This window comes from Salmo salar, chromosome 01 (assembly GCF_965601325.2).
Source record: "Salmo salar chromosome 01, fSalSal1, whole genome shotgun sequence".
Classification (NCBI taxonomy): Eukaryota; Metazoa; Chordata; class Actinopteri; order Salmoniformes; family Salmonidae; genus Salmo; species Salmo salar.
The window spans coordinates 169,198,308-169,218,737 of record NC_138291.1 but is presented as its reverse complement, the minus strand read 5'-3'; the positions used below and the strand labels follow the sequence as shown (position 1 = coordinate 169,218,737).

General features: G+C 41.7%; 2 protein-coding genes across 3 annotated transcripts in view; both read right to left on the bottom strand.

Moving 5' to 3' along the window:
• Positions 1–3,073: 3,073 nt before the first annotated feature.
• On the bottom strand, positions 3,074–9,818 carry phyhd1 (phytanoyl-CoA dioxygenase domain containing 1). The gene is made up of 11 exons (XM_014142181.3): positions 9,684–9,818; positions 9,045–9,203; positions 7,186–7,261; positions 7,022–7,069; positions 6,833–6,888; positions 6,542–6,604; positions 6,424–6,445; positions 6,191–6,319; positions 5,843–5,959; positions 5,302–5,428; positions 3,074–3,315 (listed from the first exon to the last, which is right to left on the bottom strand). The coding sequence occupies exons 1-11, from the start codon at positions 9,714–9,716 to the stop codon at positions 3,267–3,269; spliced, it is 879 nt and encodes a 292-aa protein (XP_013997656.1). The 5' UTR covers positions 9,717–9,818; the 3' UTR covers positions 3,074–3,266.
• A 316-nt stretch (positions 9,819–10,134) lies between these two features.
• lrrc8aa (leucine rich repeat containing 8 VRAC subunit Aa) overlaps positions 10,135–20,430 on the bottom strand; it is a 35,131-nt gene continuing 24,835 nt past the window's right edge. For both annotated transcript variants that reach the window (XM_014142187.3, XM_014142201.3), the window contains exon 3: positions 10,135–15,979. In XM_014142187.3, coding sequence (XP_013997662.1) covers positions 15,704–15,979 — 276 coding nt within the window. In that variant the 3' untranslated portion in view covers positions 10,135–15,703. The remainder of the gene's footprint in view (positions 15,980–20,430) is intronic.

Sequence of the window (20,430 nt, the reverse complement as noted above, 5' to 3'; positions counted from 1 at the left end):
GGCAACGGAAAATGAAAACGAGCATTCCTCATTGGACAAGTTTGGGGTAGTCCCGCCTTGTTTCAGTCTGTTTTCTTCTGTTTGGTGCCTAACCACTTGATAATGGCTGACCCTGGCCATGACTCCACTCTGCAAAGGTGTCTCAGAGTTGGGATATGCAAAAAAATTATACATTTCCAATTCACACATGCGTATTAACACACTTGTACATGAGTGAAATAGGACAAATAGAAGCACCCTTATTATTATTATTATTATTATTATTATTATTATTATTAGTGAATATGACCAGCTCTGTCTTGATGGGGAGGTGAGGGATTCCCCTGAGGGACAGAGGATGAATGTCACTGTAACACTCTGAAATCCAAACTCCTGAATTATACAACAGGAGATGGAGTTCAGTACATTGGACAAAATGTATTTTAGCCGGAATTAAGTTTCCCTGATCAGCTGTCATGGCAGACACTGGTAAATGGCACGTTTTAATAAATTGTGATGGGCTTTTTTTTTTTGCTAAAGGAAAGCTACCTTTGTACAGGCTTTTGAAGAACATAATTTGATCATTTGTTTTTCAGAGCATTTTTTGTTGTTGTTACAATTTCATCTGAATATAATTTATTTGCATTTCTTGTTGTGGCAATATTACGGACTGATTGCGGGACATATTTGCCTTAAAGAAGTATATTTTGTATCACACATTACCTAGTACTGTAGATACTCTAGCTGACAGCATGGTTTGTGTTGAAGTAGACTGGTTGATTCTTCAATATGGCAGCAGTTTATACACTATAGCATGACATTAAACATTTTGAAATCCTTTACTGTAACTTGTATACAGAAATGACCCTACAGTATCTTTTCAGTTTTGTATGAATCCTTTGTCTTTTATCCGGGTGTTTTGATAGGACCCTTTCCAAAATATACATGAATTTCCTTAACGTCCATCCCCCAAAAATCTGATTTGTATATTGGAAATAAATTGTAGAGATGATAACAGGGCCACATGTATCATGAACATATTGAATTCATGTTTTGTTAAATTTAGAAATGATTAAATTCATTTCCTGACAGTGTTTATAAGCTGCAGGAAGGTATGTATTTATGGAACAATGAAAGTAACTACATGTACCTTTTTTTTAATTAAATCAGCTAACATTAAGATGCTATACTAGTTATCTGTAGATGCATCTTTTCCTATCTGGCTGTGTTTAGACAGGCAGCCCAATTCTTCTGATCTTTTCCCACTAATTAGTCTTGACCAATCAGCTCTTTTGCCAATAATTGGGCAAAATATCAGAATTGATCTGCCTGTGTAAACGCCTCTGAGTCAGACATGTCACGTCAAACTACAACTGTCCATAGCAGTGGAGGCTGCTGAGGGGAGGATGACTCATAATGTCTGGAATGGAGCGAATGTAACGGCATCAAACACATGGAGACCATGTATTTGATACCATTCCGCTCCAGCCATTACCAGAAGCCCATCCTCCCCAAATAAGGTGCCACCAACCTCCTGTGGTCCATAGGAGCCTCTGCGTTCTCATAGCCTAGTTAAACTAGACTGAAATTGGCACTCAAACAATAGTGTACATTGAGTCTGGTAGAGCTCCAGTTTACTGTGCATTCTGGAGAGACCTTGTTTTTTCAGCATGGAACTGACAGTATTTGATGAATCTGTAATAAATAAGTAGTATTTTGTTTGTTGCCTTTTCCAATAATCCGTAATGATAACTTATGAGCTTGTTTTTGCCTTTGTTTTTGTCCCGTTTCTTGCCTTTGACGGGAAACACTTGTATTGCATGGCAGATTGTTGCATCATTAAAGGCCTTTTATGCTAGATGTTTGTCTGTTTTTCATCCATAGATAGCAGGGTAGATTTGTGGGCATAATGTCTCACATTGATCTATCAGGAAGACATACCTTGATGAGGCAAACCGTGTTTCTGATCAGATAGAAGATATGTTGGATACTTAAGGGAATCTGAATGAGATTAACTGCTAAAACACGTGATTTGAATTAACTGTTCCTCACACAAACACATTGGTTCATTGTTCACTTCAGTGTGCTACTACTAAATGTTCACTAATCTTATAAAGCCTAATTACATGTCTTCTGACTAATACCCTGAAGCACATGCGCACACACAGGCAGCCCAATTCTGATAATTGTTTTCACTGAAAGATCTGATGTGATCGGTAAAAAGATTAGAATTGTCTGTCTGTGTAAACATTGCCATGGTGATTCGTTGCTCACGACAGTGCCCCACTACGGCTGTGTTTAAGCAGCCCAATCTTTTTTCCACAAATTGGTCATTTGACCAATCACATCAGATCTTTTCACATAAGCTTTTTTTCAGAGCTGATCTGATTCGTCAAAAGACCAATTAGTGGGGAAAAAAATCAGAATCGGGCTGCCTGTGTAAACAACCCTAGATGCCCACTCATTTTATTATAGAAGCCTAATTGCAAGTCTTCTGACCAATGTCCTGGAGCGCAAGCGCACACACACACACACCTGGGAAATAACAGAGGTGTCTTTATATCCCTTGGTCCAAATGTAACCATATTTAGGTTGACTAAACCATGACCACATTTCAACAGCCCCTTTCTGACCCTCTACCACTGGCAACCTGGGCTCTGCTGGTCACTTTATCATGGCGTTAAGCCAGGATCAATCCGATTGCAGGTTATAGGCATTGCATATTTTAAAGCCATTGTTGTTCGATTCACGGTAAACACTGCATGTCATCTCGTAAATCTCCTTTTAAAAGCCGCAATGCGCGATCAGATTGAATCCCGGACCTAGTCAAGAAAGTTATTTTTTTTTCAGGAGTGAGGCTGAGATGCATAAGAAAAAACAATGCTGTCAAGTAGTAGAAAAGTTTATAATACCAGAAAAGAGAACGTCAAAAACATTTAATCTGGAGGGGATAATTTGTTTATTTAACAAATTATTCTGGTATTAAAATTCATACATTTGGGAGGGAGCATATGTAAAATCACATTTTCAACATCACATTTTGGTCCATTGCTATATAAAATCATCTATTCGCACAATGACTGTTGTCCTTCACTCAGTATCTCATGTCTTGTAGACCTCTTGTATTGGGTGACATAAGTATAGTATGTTAATGCATGATCATTTTTCACTGGTTGAATTCTGATAATGTGTTAGTCCTGTTTGACTGAAGATCTTCTCTAGGGACAAGTGAAGGTGTCTGCCTCGGTCCATCCATTCAGTGTAGTGGCAGACAGAGGGAACCAGGATTACTTGGTGTACAGGGCAGGGAAAGGAAGCTCCTCTGTGGGCTGTAACCTGTCAAAAAAGAGTGAGGAACACCTTTACCTCAACACCTTATATCCCCCCTAATCACTTACTGTATCTATTTCAATGTATCAGAAGTGTACAGCGTGCCGCGAATGCCTCGTGTGCTATTCTGTGAAAGACCTGACGAAGATCCATTTGGATCACTGTCACTAACCAATAAAAAGGTGTATATTTAAGCAATAAGGTCCGAGGTGGTGTGGTATATGGCCAATATACCACAGCTAAAGGCTGTTCTTACATGCAACGCGGAGTGCCTGGACACAGCCCTTAGCCATGGTATATTGGCCATTTCACAAACCCCAGAGGAGCCTTATTGCTATTATAAACTGGTTACCAATGTAATTAGAGCAGTAAAACTAAATATTTTGTCATACCCGTGGTATACGGTCTGATATACCATAGCCTTCAGAATTCAGGGCTCAAACCACCCAGTTTATAATTAAGCAATAAGGCCCGAGGGGGTGTGGTCTAAGGCCAATATACCCCGGCTAAGGGCCGTTCTTATGTATGATGCAACGCGGAGTGCCTGGCCATATTGCCCATATACCACAAACCCCCGAGGTGCCTTATTGCTATTATAAACTGGTTACCAACGTAATTAGAGCAGTAAAAATAAATGCTTTGTCCTACCCGTGGTATACAGTGCATTCGGAAAGTATTCAGACCCCTTCACTTTTTCCACATTACAGCCTTATTCTAAAATGGAATATATATACTGCTCAAAAAAATAAAGGGAACACTTAAACAACACATCCTAGATCTGAATGAAAGAAATAATCTTATTAAATACTTTTTTCTTTACATAGTTGAATGTGCTGACAACAAAATCACACAAAAATAATCAATGGAAATCCAATTCATCAACCCATGGAGGTCTGGAATTGGAGTCACACTCAAAATTAAAGTGGAAAACCACACTACAGGCTGATCCAACTTTGATGTAATGTCCTTAAAACAAGTCAAAATGAGGCTCAGTAGTGTGTGTGGCCTCCACGTGCCTGTATGACCTCCCTACAACGCCTGGGCATGCTCCTGATGAGATGGCGGATGGTCTCCTGAGTGTTCTCCTCCCAGACCTGGACTAAAGCATCTGCCAACTCCTGGACAGTCTGTGGTGCAATGTGGTGTTGGTGGATGGAGCGAGACATGATGTCCCAGATGTGCTCAATTGGATTCAGGTCTGGGGAACGGGCGGGCCAGTCCATAGCATCAATACCTACCTCTTGCAGGAACTGCTGACACACTCCAGCCTGAAAACCTGCTCCAGAGCACTCAGGACCTCAGACTGGGGCGACGGTTCACCTTCCAACAGGACAACAGCCCTAAGCACACAGCCCAGACAACGCAAGACTGACTTCGGGACAAGTCTCAATGTCCTTGAGTGGCCCATCCAGAGCCCGGACCTGAACCTGATCGAACATTTCTGGAGAAACCTGAAAATAGCTGTGCAGCAACACTCTCCATCCAACCTGACAGAGCTTGAGAGGATCTGCAGAGAAGAATGGGAGAAACTCCCCAAATACTGGTGTACCAAGCTTGTAGCATCATACCCAAGAAGACTTGAGGCTGTAATCGCTGTCAAAGGTGCTTCAACAAAGTACTGAGTAAAGGGTCTGAATACTTATGTAAATGTAATATTTAAGTTTTTTTTAATACACTTGCAAAAATGTCTAAACCTGTTTTTGATGTATCATGTGGTAGTGTGTGTAAATTGAGGGGGAAAAAAAACGATTTAATCAATTTTAGAATAAGACTGTAACGTAGCAAAATGTGGAAAAAGTTAAGGGGTCTGAATACTTTCCGAATGCACTGTATATGGGCTGATATACCACGGCTGTCAGCCAATAAGAAATTCAGGGTTCGAACCACCCAGTTCATAATTGAGCATTGACTATGCAGGACATACTCTATTACATATTTTCCTGGATTATGTGTGTTTGACTTCATAGGAAGGGAACATTGTCATACACTCACCAGTTCTCAGGGCTCCATTTTGTCTTCTGAGACTCCATGATGTGGAAAGTGTAGACATGGCGCGATTTTTCTGAAGTGTTCTGCTCACTTTTATGGACAACCTCTCCATCGATCAGCACCACCCCACCTGAGCAGAGACAAAATAGATAGAAAGTTACTTACTAACATGCTATCAATGTTTCTCTACGGAACAGTCATGAACCTGACAGACCAGTTTAAGTCAACTGTGCATGTTGATATTTTCTGATTAACGGTTACTAAAGACTCAAAAGTCAATGAAGTGTTAACTGGCTGTGTGCTTCAGTCTGTACCACTCAGTAACCTTTGATCCCCACTCCACCCTGCTCCCTCTAACACAGTGGAAAAGACAACAGTGCAGACACTACAAACTGAGGTCTGTTTTGCAGTTATTAACCAACCCTTTTGAGGTCAGTGTCCCTGATGTCAAGAGCGAGGCACACTTTGGTTTATTTTATGTAAATATTATGTGACCCACCATTACAGGCCAGTTGACAGTCAGCAGGAGAAATGAGCCACATACCTTTTTTGACAGGTGCAGGTATGAACAGCTTATCGTCATAGGTTGCCTCTCTCCCAACAAAGTCTGTCAGGGGATAGGTGCCTTCAGGGGTCCGCACCATACGTCGGGTGATACCATCTAGAGGGAAGGGGGAGATCATGGTTTGAATTACATGCTGACTCCTTAGTGGGGCACCCCTGTTATTCAAAACCTGGTTGAGACTGATGAAGGCAGTGGTTCTCAATTTACTTGAACTTGTTTTGAAATCTCAAAGGAGGAGCTGAGATAAATAACCAGTCCCGGGTCTTGGCACCAATGAATAATGAATGGACTTTTAACATGGGTCAAAGGTCATCATTAGTGCCTTACTGTTGTGTGAGCCGGGGATGAACCACAAGCAGCCATTGTCCAGGGTGGCATCCTCCAGGGCGATCCACACGCCCATCACCCTGCCCAGGGGCTCCGTGTGGAGGAATGTAGCGTCTTGGTGGGGCGTCACTGACAAACAGGTAGGCAAAGTGCCATATGGGCTTCAAAATACACACACACAATCACAGAAACTCTACAGTATTCGTAAACAGTTGTTTCAGTCATTTTCTTACCTTCTCCACCGATCCCTGGTTGCTGAAAAACACAACGGAGTAATGTCAGAACCAGTTACCACACTTTATAAAGAAAAAGTCAGACTAGTAAAATGTAAAAAGCTGGTGTGCACTGTACCTTGAAAATGTACATGCTTTGCAAAATCACAGGACTCTTCAGACCAAGCTTCTTGGCTATACCCTGGGAGAGAAACAGGGCAGTCAAATCAAATCAAATTTTATAAGTCACATGCGCCGAATACAACAGGTGTAGACCTTACCGTGAAATGCTTACTTACGAGCCCCTAACCGACAGTGCAGTTTCAAAAAAATACAGATAAGCAATAAGTCTGTATTCTTCAGTGTTAATCTAACTGTAACAGTTTATCTGTTGTGTCCTTTACTGACTAGCTGCTGAAGGAATTCTCACCTGAATCTTGGGTGAATGAGTGGCAGTTTTGTATAAAGGCTCATAGGCATGGAGTGCTATTGGAGACGAAATAGGATCATGAATACTGTAGATTACTGGATACTAGATCTATCTGATAGTCTTGGCAAAAAATGTTATCAAAACTTTTGAAAGATAAGCACAACATCTAATCAAAGATTTGAAACTCACCATGTCCAATTTTGTTGAGAGAGCGTTCTTTTGGCACGGTGAAATCTCCTATAAAGCAAGTGACACTTAGCTGTCAATCAATGTCAAATAAATCCAACACATTCTATATTGCATCACATTTCAGTGAGTTGAGAGATTAACCTTGATTCATAATAAGGCCTCACCTTTATCATCAAAAACTCCTTTCTCAAAGAAGAAGCGGATCTTATCTCCACTGGTGATGAAGTAGTCAGCGTTTCCCTGCAGATAGATAAGGATAAGGTATTCCAGCTATAAGAGCAAATCAACAAAAAAAAATTGTGCCTAATACAACAGGTGTAGACCTTACCGTGAAACGCTTACTTACAAGCCTTTAACCAACAATGCAGTTCAAGATTTACTAAATAATATTTACTTATTAAACTAAAGTAATCAATAAAATAAAAAGTAACAAAATAACGAGGCTATATACAGGGGGTACCGAGTCAATGTGCGGGGATACAGGTTAGTCGCGGTCATTTGTACATGTGGATAGGGGTAAAGTGACTATCCATAGATAAAACAGCGAGTAGCAGCAGTGTAAAAACAAAGGGGGGAGGGGGTCAATGTAAATAGTCCAGGTGGCCATTTGATTAATTGTTCCGCAGTCTTATGGCTTGGGGGTAGAAGCTGTTAAGGAGCCTTTTGGACCGAGACTTGGTGCTCCGGTACCGCATGCCGTGCGGTAGCAGAGAGAACAGTCTATGACTAGGGTGATTGGAGTCTTTGACAATTTTTTGGCCCTTCCTCCGACACCGCCTAGTATATAGGTCCTGGATGGCAGGAAGCTTGGCCCCAATGATGTACTGGGCCGTACCCACTACCCTCTGTAGCACCTTACAGTCGGCTGCCGAGCAGTTGCTATACCAGGCGGTGATGCAACCAATCAGGATGCTCGATGGTGCAGCTGTAGAACCTTTTGAAGTTCTGGGGACCCATGCCAAATCTTTTCAGTCTCCTGAGGGGGAAAATGTGTTGTCGTGCCCTCTTCACGACTGTCTTGGTGTGTTTGGAACATGATAGTTTCTTGGTAATGTGGACACCAAGGAACTTGAAACACTCAACCCACTCCACTACAGCCCCGCCGATGTGAACGGGGGCGTATTCGGCCCTCCTTTTCCTGTAGTCCACGATCAGCTCCTTTGTCTTGCTCACGTTGAGGGAAAGGTTGTTGTCCTGGTACCACACTGCCAGGTCTCTGACCTCTTCCCTATAGGCTGTCTCATTGTCGGTGATCAGGCCTACCACTGTTGTGTCGTCAGCAAACTTACTGATGGTGTTGGAGTCGTGCTTGGCCACGCAGTCGTGGGTGAACGTGGAGTACAGGAGGGGACTAAGCACGCACCCTTAAGGGGGCCCCGTGTTGAGGATCAGCGTGGCAAATGTGTTGTTGAACGCTTAAGTCAATGAACAGCATTCTCACATAGGTGTTAATTTTGTCCAGGTGGGGAAGGGCAGTGTGGAGTGTGACAATGTTACACAAGTGACAGCAAGGGTCACACATGAGCGTTGACAAAGGAATTATTATAAAGACAAGTCTAGAGGGAGGAAATGCATAGAAGGGAATAAAGAACCTTACCTGCATCTTTATAATTTTAATAGGTAGACATGGAGAAGACACATGGTTGGGTCAGAAAAGCAAACCAGAAAGCAAACCAGTTCACTCAATGTAGGCTACAGCAGACATAATCAATTCCTGTGCAATCCCACCAGGCACAGATGTCAGCTCAACATCTCATTTTGATTTACAGTTGGTTGAGTTGTCAACTAATGGAAATCCAACATGAACACCCCCCCCCCCCCCCTCAGAAAATAAATGACCCTTTCACCTTTCACTGGATATAGGTTCAACGTTGGGTGAGAAAAAATGTCCCTGACGTTGATTACATTTTGCAAATCGAAATCAGTTTCCCAAGTTGATTCAATGTCAACACATTTAATGTTTTTCTTGAAATAACGTGGAAGTAACGTTGAATCAACCAGTTGTGCCCAGTGGGATGTTAACCTGTGTTTTCAACTGCTCGTCGTGATTGGTGGAGAACTGGATCCGACAATGTTCTGGAACGTCCATCCGGTCCACGATCTCTCCCATCCTCTGCCGGAGCTCATCACACTCCGCCGGGCTGAGGAGCCCGTCCAGGATCATGTACCCGTCCTCCTGGTACTGTTGAAAAGGTCCAGAAAGTATTCACCACCACAGTATATGCACACTAGAGTCCTATAGAAATACATTTTTTGGCTGTAATTTGGATTTTCACAAAATGTGTTTAAGTTAGTTTCGTTTTTTAATTAGAATTGTAGCCGAGGTCTTGGCAGCAGCTGAAGTTATGCAAGGGTCGCTGATGGTCTACAATGGATTTAGTGAGTAGGCTACATGTGCTACATTGTAAATCACTTGAATCATGGGCATGCAAGTTGCATTTTCACTGTATGGACAAAAATGTCACATTGATGTTGCACAAAATGTAGCCTACAAATGAAATGCTTCTCATATCTGTGCAGCCTACAGGGTAAGTAACTAATTTACTGAAATTATATAAGTGACGATAGGCCATCGCTATGAGAGCCATTACTACGCAAGTTTGACAGTAAATACAATACAAAATAATAAATATATACGCTTAGGTCTACATTTTAGGCTGACCTTTTTCGCATCTTGATCTGTTAGAAAGTCCATGCTGAAAACTCAAAATTAAGCTCCGTATCTACTTTAACCGGGTTCTCCTGGTCTAAACTGCTTAGAAGTACCACGTGATGTAGACGTCTAACTCGATTAAAATGTAACAGTAGTGAAGTAATAGGATTTTCGATGTTAACCATGTCGATGCTGCTGCTCAGGACCTAGGCCTACCTGTATCTGCAATTCATCCCCAAACGCCATCCCATCCAAACGCTTGAACTGGATAGTGGGAATTATTTAAGACTGTTGTACATTGGCTGTTGCTGAGATTTTAAAGGCTGGTTTCCCAGATTAGGCCTATAGTTCTGGACTAAAAGGGTACTTTGAATGGAGATTCTCCATTGACAATTGTTTTGAATTGGGGTCGATATCAGTAGGCAAGTCATTAATGGAAATAAATACATGGAGACAGTGATAAGTGTTTTCCTTTATCATTTATATCAGAATAGTACAAATAAAAATAGGCACAGTAAAACAACTGTTGTGGTGTTGTCAAGGCTCAAATATTCCATTGTTGCAAGAGTCTGGGGCATTCATAATTTCTCCACTAAGAAAGCCAGTGTTCACTCATTTTGGCAACGAAGTGAAGACCTATCATTACATGGGCAAGACTGATGTAGTAGAGATACAGATTGTCATTTGCCCGTTAACTTTTGACAGGTCCATGTTATGTTTTAACACTTAAATGAAACAAGAGCAACATTATAGTGCCGCCCAATGTGGGTGGCGTACAGTATGTGAGCCTGGCATAAAATGTGTGGGTTGAGATGAAGACCAGACTGTCCAAGCAGATGGAAAGGAACCAAAACCTGACAGGAACAAAAGCCAGCACACATCAGGGCCCTTACAATGCCAGCCAGCAAAACATCAAAGAAAGAAAGATACAGGCTTGTACCAACTGATCTCATTCAGTTGGCTGACAGAAATATGTATCATTGTCCTGTTGACCACCCAATGTATGGCTTATAAGAAATAAAAACCATTGTTTGACAGACAGACAATGTGCACTTCCGTAGCCCTACCCAATATTGAGAGAGCATGCCATGTCCGTGTCAATTGTTAACGCTACGGAGATATCACAAAACTAAATTGTATTTGTCACATGCTTCGTAAACAGGTGTAGACTAACAGTGAAATGCTTACTTACGACCCTTCATAACATCGCAGAGGGAAAAATAACACGATGAATGAATACACAATGAATAAAGACGGCATTAGTTAGGTGATAACTTGGCTGTTATCATCAACTAAGCAAAGTACAATATGTAATAAGAAGCCTTTATCTCGGACTCCCTGAACTGTTTCCATAGGCTGTGTTTTTTAGACCAACTTTTGAACTCTATCATGAACCATATCGTGTAGTATCATGAACCCCCTATTAAAAAGTAGGTAGTTTGCCTATTTATGCATATGCAATAAGAGTTAACCTAGAAACTATCCCCCAAAACAGGTCAAATACATAATCATGAAAAGCATCAATGCTGCTTAGAGTATGTTTTGGTATGCTACCCAAATGATACACAATGTGGTTAAATGACTGGCCATTAAGAGTCAGAAAATTCTAATATTTTGATGGTAATACACACAACCTTACAGCATTTTTTTTACATTACAAAACGGAGAAAATGATAGTGAACACTTTCCTCTGTTACTCAGACCTCCCACAGGAGGGCGCTCCACCCACACTGGATACACAGGAGGACTATTGAAATAAAACGAGCATTGCATAGCTCATGAACACCATTTCTGACCAGTCTATGAGAACTTGAATGTTGCTTATGAAAACAAACATTAAGTAAATCTGGAAAAAAAAAAAACATTAAATAAAGAAATGTTGGGATACATACATGTAAAATGACATTCACAACAGTCACATTGCTGATGGGAGATAAAAGTGATGGGATGAAGATGAAATAGGATGTGTGCAGTGAAAGGTGTTTTACAGGGTCAGCCATAGTGATATGGTGCCTCTGGAGCACTTTACGGTTAAGTGCCTTGCTCAAGGGCACACAGATTTTTCACCTTGTCGGCTCAGGTCTTCAAACCAGTGACCTTCTGGTTACTGGCCCAATGCTCAAACCGCTTGGCTACCTGCTACCCTTGCGGTCAACTGTTGTGACCATGGCATGACTACCTAACCTAACATACTGGCACAGTCCTATATAGATCCTATACAGATGTTACATTATACCCTGATGAAGACAGCTTGTCTGTCGAAACGTTGGACATAAATACTTTAGCATCTGAGCTCCTCTCCTTTATTTAAGTGTTCCACTCCGCTGGCCAGCACCTCGCCTAAATAGGTGTGCATTTCTTTTGCCTCCAGATCTAACCGCTTGGCTACCTGCACCCTTACAGTCAACTGTTGTGACCATGGTATGACTACCTACAGTACCGAACATACTGGCAGTCCTATACAGATGGGGGGGGGGGGGGGGGGGGTTATGTACAGTAGAGGTTGTCTCCAACCACTGATACAGGATCAGATCTTATTTAATCTCCCTAACGACTAAGCTCATAATGAGGGTACTGCAATCTGACCCCAGAACATGCACCTTGAGCCGAACAGAAACCGTTCCTACAGTGACGTGATCGGGGGAAGCATTTTCTGTGGGTCACACACACTTCCGGTCACACTTTGTTAATAAGCAACTTCTTGCAAAGGTTACAGTAAGGGTTAGAATAAGGGTTAAAGTTAGGGCGGCAGGTAGCCTGGCAGTTAAGAGCGTTGGGCCAGTCGCTGGTTTGAATCCCCAAGCAGACTAGGTGAAAAATATGTTGATGTGCCCTTGAGTAAGGCACTTAACCCTATTTGCTCCTGTATGTAGATCTGGATATGAGCCTCTGCTAAATGACTAAAATATAATGTAATTGGTTAGGGCTAGTAGATAGCTGAAATGTAACTTAGTTCATATGTATATGTTCTACAGACTATCCAAATAAAATGTTACCACATTTCCTAGTTCCACTGCTCTGTAAACACTTTGCTGACCTCACCCTCCACCTGTTTCCTCCATGGCGACATACTAGAGGGGGAGGGGGGGTTGTGAAATAGAAGTTTGAAATCTCTCTGTGCTTTTTAGGGGGGGAATGCCTAATCTTGTGATTAAGGGAAGTGACAGTGTTCCCACTGTGTTGAAGGTCAGTACAAGTACAGGTCAGGATAAAAACAGATTTTTAATTTGTTGGGGAGGGCTATATGAAAAAGGATAAAAAGCTGGAGCATTAGATCTGGTTAGATACAAATAGTTCAGTGTCAAAACAATACATTTATAGAGTTAGATGTGATACAGAAGAATAGCATGTAACCGCTACCTCAGCTGAACAGAACGAGGCTTACACAAAGAGGGGGATTCTTTATGACACTATATGGCTTTTAAAGAATGACAGTAATTATATACAACAATATATTCTGAAATATATTATCCTATTCTATTATCAGAAACTCAATTTTCTTCTCCGATTCAGTCAGCGCTAACTGTTATCATATTTACCCCTTCAAACCTGTGCCACATTAAAGCTGTGAATCAATGAGCTCTCCAGTGAAGCCCTGAGATAGCTCAACCACATCAGTCATAACAGCCGTTTAAGGAGTGACCTGGGGTGTACCTGTTTGCAGTTGTTTTCAAATGTTTCAAACCGTTTGGAACATGTCAGAGAATAATACTTCAACATTAAAGTAGGTCTGAATTCAACCAGTCAAGTCTCGACCAGCGAGCCTCTGCTCTGGGATTGTTTGTTCTTCTGATGCACTCTTACTCTGTGAGCGTTGCTCCAACCTTTTAGAGCTGGGCTCTAGCCTTTACTAACAAATCCAAGACTGAGGCCTTTTCAGAACAGAACTGGACTCAAAACACCCATTGGTAACCTTGCAAAAAGGGCAGTTATGTATGTAGTTATTACATTTAAAAAAAATGTCAACAAAGATGAATTCATCTTACTTTCCTCCAAAGTGAGGCTTCCCTCTCCTTTTAAAATAACTTGGAACAGCTGGTGAGAATAATAATACCATGTAAATTCTTGAAACATAAATTTACAACATTATAAGATATACATTTGTCTGCATATTTAGAAAAATCATGAACATGATGGTTGTAATGACACACAGCGTGGGACATACATTACAGCACCCAAAAGGGAAGGCCATATTAGTAACAAGAGTTGCCTGGCTGGTCTTAAAGGAATCACCTTTGGTGGCAATTGACCTCTAATGTTGTCTACTCCAAGTCCATTCAATAAAAAAGTATCTCTGATATTCATGCAGAATATACCGCACAAATGTGTTCTGTATTAGCCAATGATGTATCCACAGTTACTGTGTTGGAGTGCAAATATCTGGGTTGTTTTCATTAGGGCACACGGTAACAAACATTTTGAAATGTTTTGCAGAAAACAAAAATTAGTGTTATTTTTGGACAAGTCCAGGTAGTTTCAGTCCATTTCCCACTATTTGGTGCCTAATAAAACAGGGCCCTGCTTTGGTTGCATCGGCCATAGTGTTTCATTAACCAGTCAGATCCTGTGTCATCTCACTGGCGTTTGGATAAACAGACTCGTGGACTGTATACTTCCAAGTGAAGATGGAAAACGGAGCACACACACACATATTGCTTTGTAGGCTACATGAACCTTCCACTCTCACACCAACTCTTTTATGTTGTCCTTCTGTGGCCACTGTCTATACCAGAAGTGTCAAAACATACTGCCTGCCGGTTGTTTGAGAAAAAAAAATATAGAAATATTGTTTTCCTTTTGGGGGGGAAACATACTCAATATAGTTTAAAATGACTAAAACCAAATGGAAATGGTTTAGAAATGATAATGGACTTACATTCATACAGTTTCTTGACTGTGTCCAACTCGCTATTAAATCACTGAAATGAAAGCTAGACAGTCCGGGAGGATTGACCTCAAAGACCAAATGCAGCCCCCTTGGCAAAATGAGTTTGACACCCCTGATCCATACTGAGATGACTCCGTACAAAAAAAAAATCCTCAATCTCACAAGCATTTAATTTCTGTCTCTCATCCTCTCCTAATCAGCATTCGACCACGATCGATTTTGCACTTCGTTTTATTTTTTTTTAAAAGGGGGAAAGAACCATAAAGTTGATGAGGAGAGGTCTCCATCTGGTTAGTCTGTTAATGAACATCTTGTGACCCTGTGTCTAGGGATTTGATGGTCATGGAATTTTGGATAACTGTAATTACCGCGGTCACCGTAATAAATGTTTGAATAGCAAAAAATGTATAATTTTTTGGTAGATTTACATTTTCTCCTCTCCTCCAGACGGCAAGTGCTGCCATAGAAATATAATGAATAGAACAGGCATCCCAATTCAAGTAAATTATGGCATAATGGGTGGTGGCGGCTATTGACAGTGTACCCATAGTTTCAAAGCAGGAAGTAATTTGTGCTGCGATTTGATTCAATCAACTCAACTGACATTACAAAAAAAATACATTGCATGAGCTACATCAGTTAACATAATTTGAATGAACATTCTACATTACCATGGAAATTATTGCGTCGCAATATCAGGCAGCCATTGCAAGTGTACCTACAAGTTTACCAGTCAAATTGCCAAGGTTAGATTTTCCTAGACTGTTCTATTTCTGTGTGCTGATGCTGCTGCATTGTGGTTATTCAGCCAGCTGTTTGTATTTTTTTTAAATGGTTATGACTGTCTTCATCGGTTACACGGTTATACTGTAATTGTGGCAGTCCTACCAGTGACCCTAAAAAAGAATAATTCAGCCAGGAGAGCCAAGACAACAACCAACCAACCATCCATCCCTCTCTGGATGCGTGTCCAGCAATATGGACACATCTCCCCCCTTTCTCCTACCCCATACTAGTGGAGGCTGGAAGGAGGGAGAAATTTGAGAATGGCCATCAATTGAAAGTGACATCAGCCTCCACTGCCCAATCCTCTCTCCCGCTTTCCTCCTCTCCTTAGGCTGCCTCCCTCTGGACTCTCTCCTCAGATCAGCTCCTTGTCGGCCCTCCACAGCTGTTCTTTGACCTCTGTGGGAAGTGTCTTGAACAGGTCCTCCTCCACCACCAGGCCGCTCCTCTTCAACTGCCTGCACTCCCCCAGCTCCACGGGCAGGCACTCTAGACGGTTACCCCGCAGCTCCAGCTGGGTCAGGCCTGTCAGCTCGCCGAAGCGCGACGGTAGAGTATGCAGGCAGTTGTTGCCCAGGTTCAGGGTGCGCAGCTTCTTGCACTGGAACAGCTCCGGCGGGAGCGACTCGATCTGACAGTGACAAGGAGAGAGATCAGAGAGGATGAACGTTGAAATAGGAGAAATGTTTGTCTGTTCTTGACTTCATAAAATATTATTTAATTGTATTTGTGCATAGGTTATGCATACTATAGTGTATGGTTTAAACAGGCATACTGTTTCTTGCTTTAGGCTGCGAAAGGTGCTTAAAGTTGAACTCCTCCCCAGTGAACAGCTATGTTCTCAAGAACAGACTTGGCAAAAGACGGAAGAAAGGAGAGTTCAGTACATACTGTTCCGACACTAACTACCCAATCGAAAAACAGTCACACCAGCCCATAGGACTTTAAGCCAATCAGAAACAAACCTAGACACTCTGCCCTAAAGAAGGGAGCCAATCGAGCCATAGAGATACAGACATACAGTTACAGTCTTAGAGTACCATACATATTTGTATAATTACTTATGCTCACACCAACACCTGTTATTAATAGTTCAGTCATATGTTGAGGCAACAGCACAATGAGTGCATTTTACATAGATGCTGCTAATTTAAGCCAAAATATGATCAGAGTAAGCTGATTCACTGAGCGTAGAATTGCCTTATCAAATTACAAATGCTTTTCTTAGCTTCAAAACACTGAAGATGTGAGGCAGCTGGAGCTACCCAGGCATTGTTCTTCAAGAGAAAAACAAAAACCTAGAACACTTTAGAACATTGGCGTACAGTGGTGAGCGTCGGGTCCTCGTTAGGGGCCCACCTGGGAATAACGTTTTACAAATTTCACAACTCATTTGGGTCGATAATGTACTAATGGCAAAGAGAAGATTCTGGAGAAGGGCGTAAAAACACAGAACACACCAGAGGGGTTCCTTGTAAACAGGGCTATTTTGAGCAGCACATCACCCTGTTTGTGGCCTATTCTCAGTATGGAACTACGTATATGGGTGAGTGAGTGCAGTAAAAAAAACAAAAAAAAAAACAACATAATAGTATTGTTTACTCAAACCATCTGATTCCACACAGCAGATGCCCACCAGTACGCAATGGGGAAAATGTTGTATAACCTCCCAGAATTCCTTGCAAGTCCTTATTTTTCACACTAAACTTGATTCTTAAATGTATTCGATGAACGGTGTGTTCAGTTAATGAACTGGCTCAGCATTAGACAATGTCCACCAAAATCAGGCAAATCCGTTGTAAGGAGAATTAAGTCAGCCTGTCTGTCAGGAATGTACAGGAAGTCACAATGGTCAGTGTCGTTCATGCAAAAATCGGCCAATGCAAAAACACAAAATGGCCATTGCTATAGCGGAGTCACTTCACATTTACATGATTAAACGATATGAAATCCTATAATGCATTTACATATGATATTACACAAATGATATTTTACATGATACATTCCACTAAAGTGTTACACTTTCACTTATAAGCTTTACACTTACAAGAGTTAGACTACACTTACATTATTCTCAAAACTCTAGAAGTCAGCACTCAGACAAGAATTCACATAAGTCAAAGTTCATGTTAATGATCTCAGACTCAGTTGGGAGTTTTGTGAATTGTTTGTAAGATTGCATCTCCCTGAGGTATTCTGTACAGGACACACTAAACCTTTTCCAGCCATCTGCTTAACAAAGATGAATTGCATCTAACAGGGTGGGGAATAGTACAAATAAAACCAAACAAATAATACAGAATGAAACCAGTTTGCCATGAAAAATCACCCCAGGGACAGGACCGCTTGATCTGCAGCCAGAAGTGTGACAAACTCATTAGCATAACATAACTGCTCGTCTGTACTTTTAGAACTCTGGCACATTGTCTCAGTTAACCAACGGTGTGTAGTAGGTCCAGCAGGTTCCCCTATTTTAACTAATTTGAAACATTATTAGCAGGGTAGGCTGTTACTTTTCAGAATATTTAACTATTCAAGTGAACAGTTTCTCAATGGCACTGACTATGTAGACATTCCAGTCTACTACACAACTCTACAATAGGTACACAAGGTCATTAGGTCTATGTCTGACAAGTAGTATGGAGCTGCGGCTTGGAGTATTGTTTCTTCATCCTATGTAATATATTCCCTGTGAATCTGGTGTTTTCCAGCCTTTATGAAAAATTTGCCATTAAAGTCACAGTCAAGATTTACCATATATTACTCTGAAAGTACCATGTTTTGCACAATAGATGCTGCTGTTCCTGCTACACCATTTTATCAATTTTGATGGGCTCTTGAGTTTTTAAATGCATCAACTACAAAAAAAACAATAGCTTTTGCTCATGATGAAAATACATTGTGTGATCACTCACAAGTCAAGACAGTCCTCCATGAAAGCAATTCAGTTTGTACTTCCAGCAACCTAATGCTTCAATCCAACTCTCCTTGAACAGTTTAAGAAATGGCAGCTTTATGAGATGGCTATCCCGATGGTGCAAATTCCATATGAAGACTTTCCCTACAAGCACAACACTTTGATGGAGGAATGGGCTAGTGACTAAAACTGTTGCGACAAACCTAATAAAGTAATACAATTATGAATCACTGCAAGGAAGTCAAAGGTTTTTCAATAAAATCATTAAAAACAGCTCTATATGTAGTGTGATTAGTGACATTTACCATTAAATACAACACCATTACAAAAACACTGTAGCCATGTCCTCATGCTCCTAGACCTTAGTGCTGCTTTTGACACCATCGATCATGACATTTTTTTGGAGAGATTGGAAACCCAAATTGGTCTATAAGGAAAGAAATCAGTTTGTATCTGTGGATGGTTTATCCTCTGACAAATCAACAAATTTTCGCACTTCCTCAAGGTTCCGTTTTAGGAACACTATTGTTTTCACTATACATTTTACCTCTTGGTGATGTCATTCAAAACAATGTTAACTTTCACTGCTATGTGGAGGATTCGCAGCTCTACATTTCAATGAAACATGGTGAAGCCCCAAAATGGCCCTCCCTGAAAGCCTGTGTTTCAGACATAAGGAAGTTGATGGCGGCAAATGTTTTACTTTTAAAAACTCAGACAAAACAGAGATGCTTGTTCTAGGTCCCAAGAAACAAAGAGATCTTCTGTTGGATCTGACAATTAATCTTGATGGTTGTACAGTCGTCTCAAATAAAACTGAAGGACCTAGGCGTTACTCTGGACCCTGATCTCTCTTTTGACGAACACATCAAGACTATTTCAAGGACAGCTTTTTTCCATCTTCGTAACATTGCAAAAATCAGAAACTTTGTCCAAAAATGATGCAGAAAAGTTAATCCAAGCTTTTGTCACTTCTAGACAACTGCAATGCTCTACTTTGCGCCTACCCGGATAAAGCACTAAATAAACTTCAGTTAGTGCTAAACACAGCTGCTAGAATCTTGACTAGAACCAAAAACTGATCATATTACTCCAGTGCTAGACTCCCTATACTGGCTTCCTGTAAAGGCTAGGGCTGATTTAAAGGTTTTACTGCTAACCTACAAAGCATTACATGGGCTTGCTCCTACCTATCTTTCCGATTTGGTCCTGCCGTACATACCTACACGTATGCTACGGTCACAAGACGCAGGCCTCCTTATTGTCCCTAGAATTTCTAAGCAAACAGCAGGAGGCAGGGCTTTCTCCTAATGAGCTCCATTTTTATGGAATGGTCTGCCTGTCCATGTGAGAGACGCAGACTTCGTCTCAACCTTTAAGTCTTTATTTTAGACTCATCTCTTCAGTAGCCCCTATGACTGAGTGTAGTCTGGCCCAGGGGTGTGAAGGTGAACGGAAAGGCACTGGAGCCACGAACCTCCCTTGCTGTCTCTGCCTGGCCGGTTCCCTTCTCTCCACCGGGATTCTCTGCCTTAAACCCTATTACGGGGGCTGAGTCATTGGCTTACTGGTGCTCTTGCATGCCGTCCCTAGGAGGGGTGAGTCACTTACGTGATCTTCCTGTCCGGGTTTGGCACCCCCCTCAGGTTCATGCCATGGGGGAGATCTTTGTGGGCTATACTCAGCCTCGTCTCAGGGTAGTAAGTTGGTGGTTGAAGATATCCCTCTAGTGGTGTGGGAGCTGTGCTTTGGAAAAGTGGGTGGGGTTATATCCTGCCTGATTGGCCCTGTCCGGGGGTATCAGCAGATGGGGCCACAAGTGTCTCCCGGAGTATTTCTCACGTCTTATCCGGTGTCCTGTGTGAATTTAAGTATGCTCCTCTGATTCGCTCTCTCCCCCAGAGGACCTGAGCCTTGGGACCATGCCTCAGGAATACCTGGCCTGATAACTCGTTGCTGTCCCCAGTCCACCTGGTCATGCTGCTGCTCCAGTTTCAACTGTTCTGCCTGCGGCAATGGAGCCCTGACCTGTTCACCGGACATGCCATTTTTGATTCGCGCTCTCCCTCTACCGCACCTGCTGTCTCGACCTCTGAATGCTCGGCTATGAAAAGCCAACTGACATTTACTCCTGAGGTGCTGACCTGTTGCACACTCTACAACCA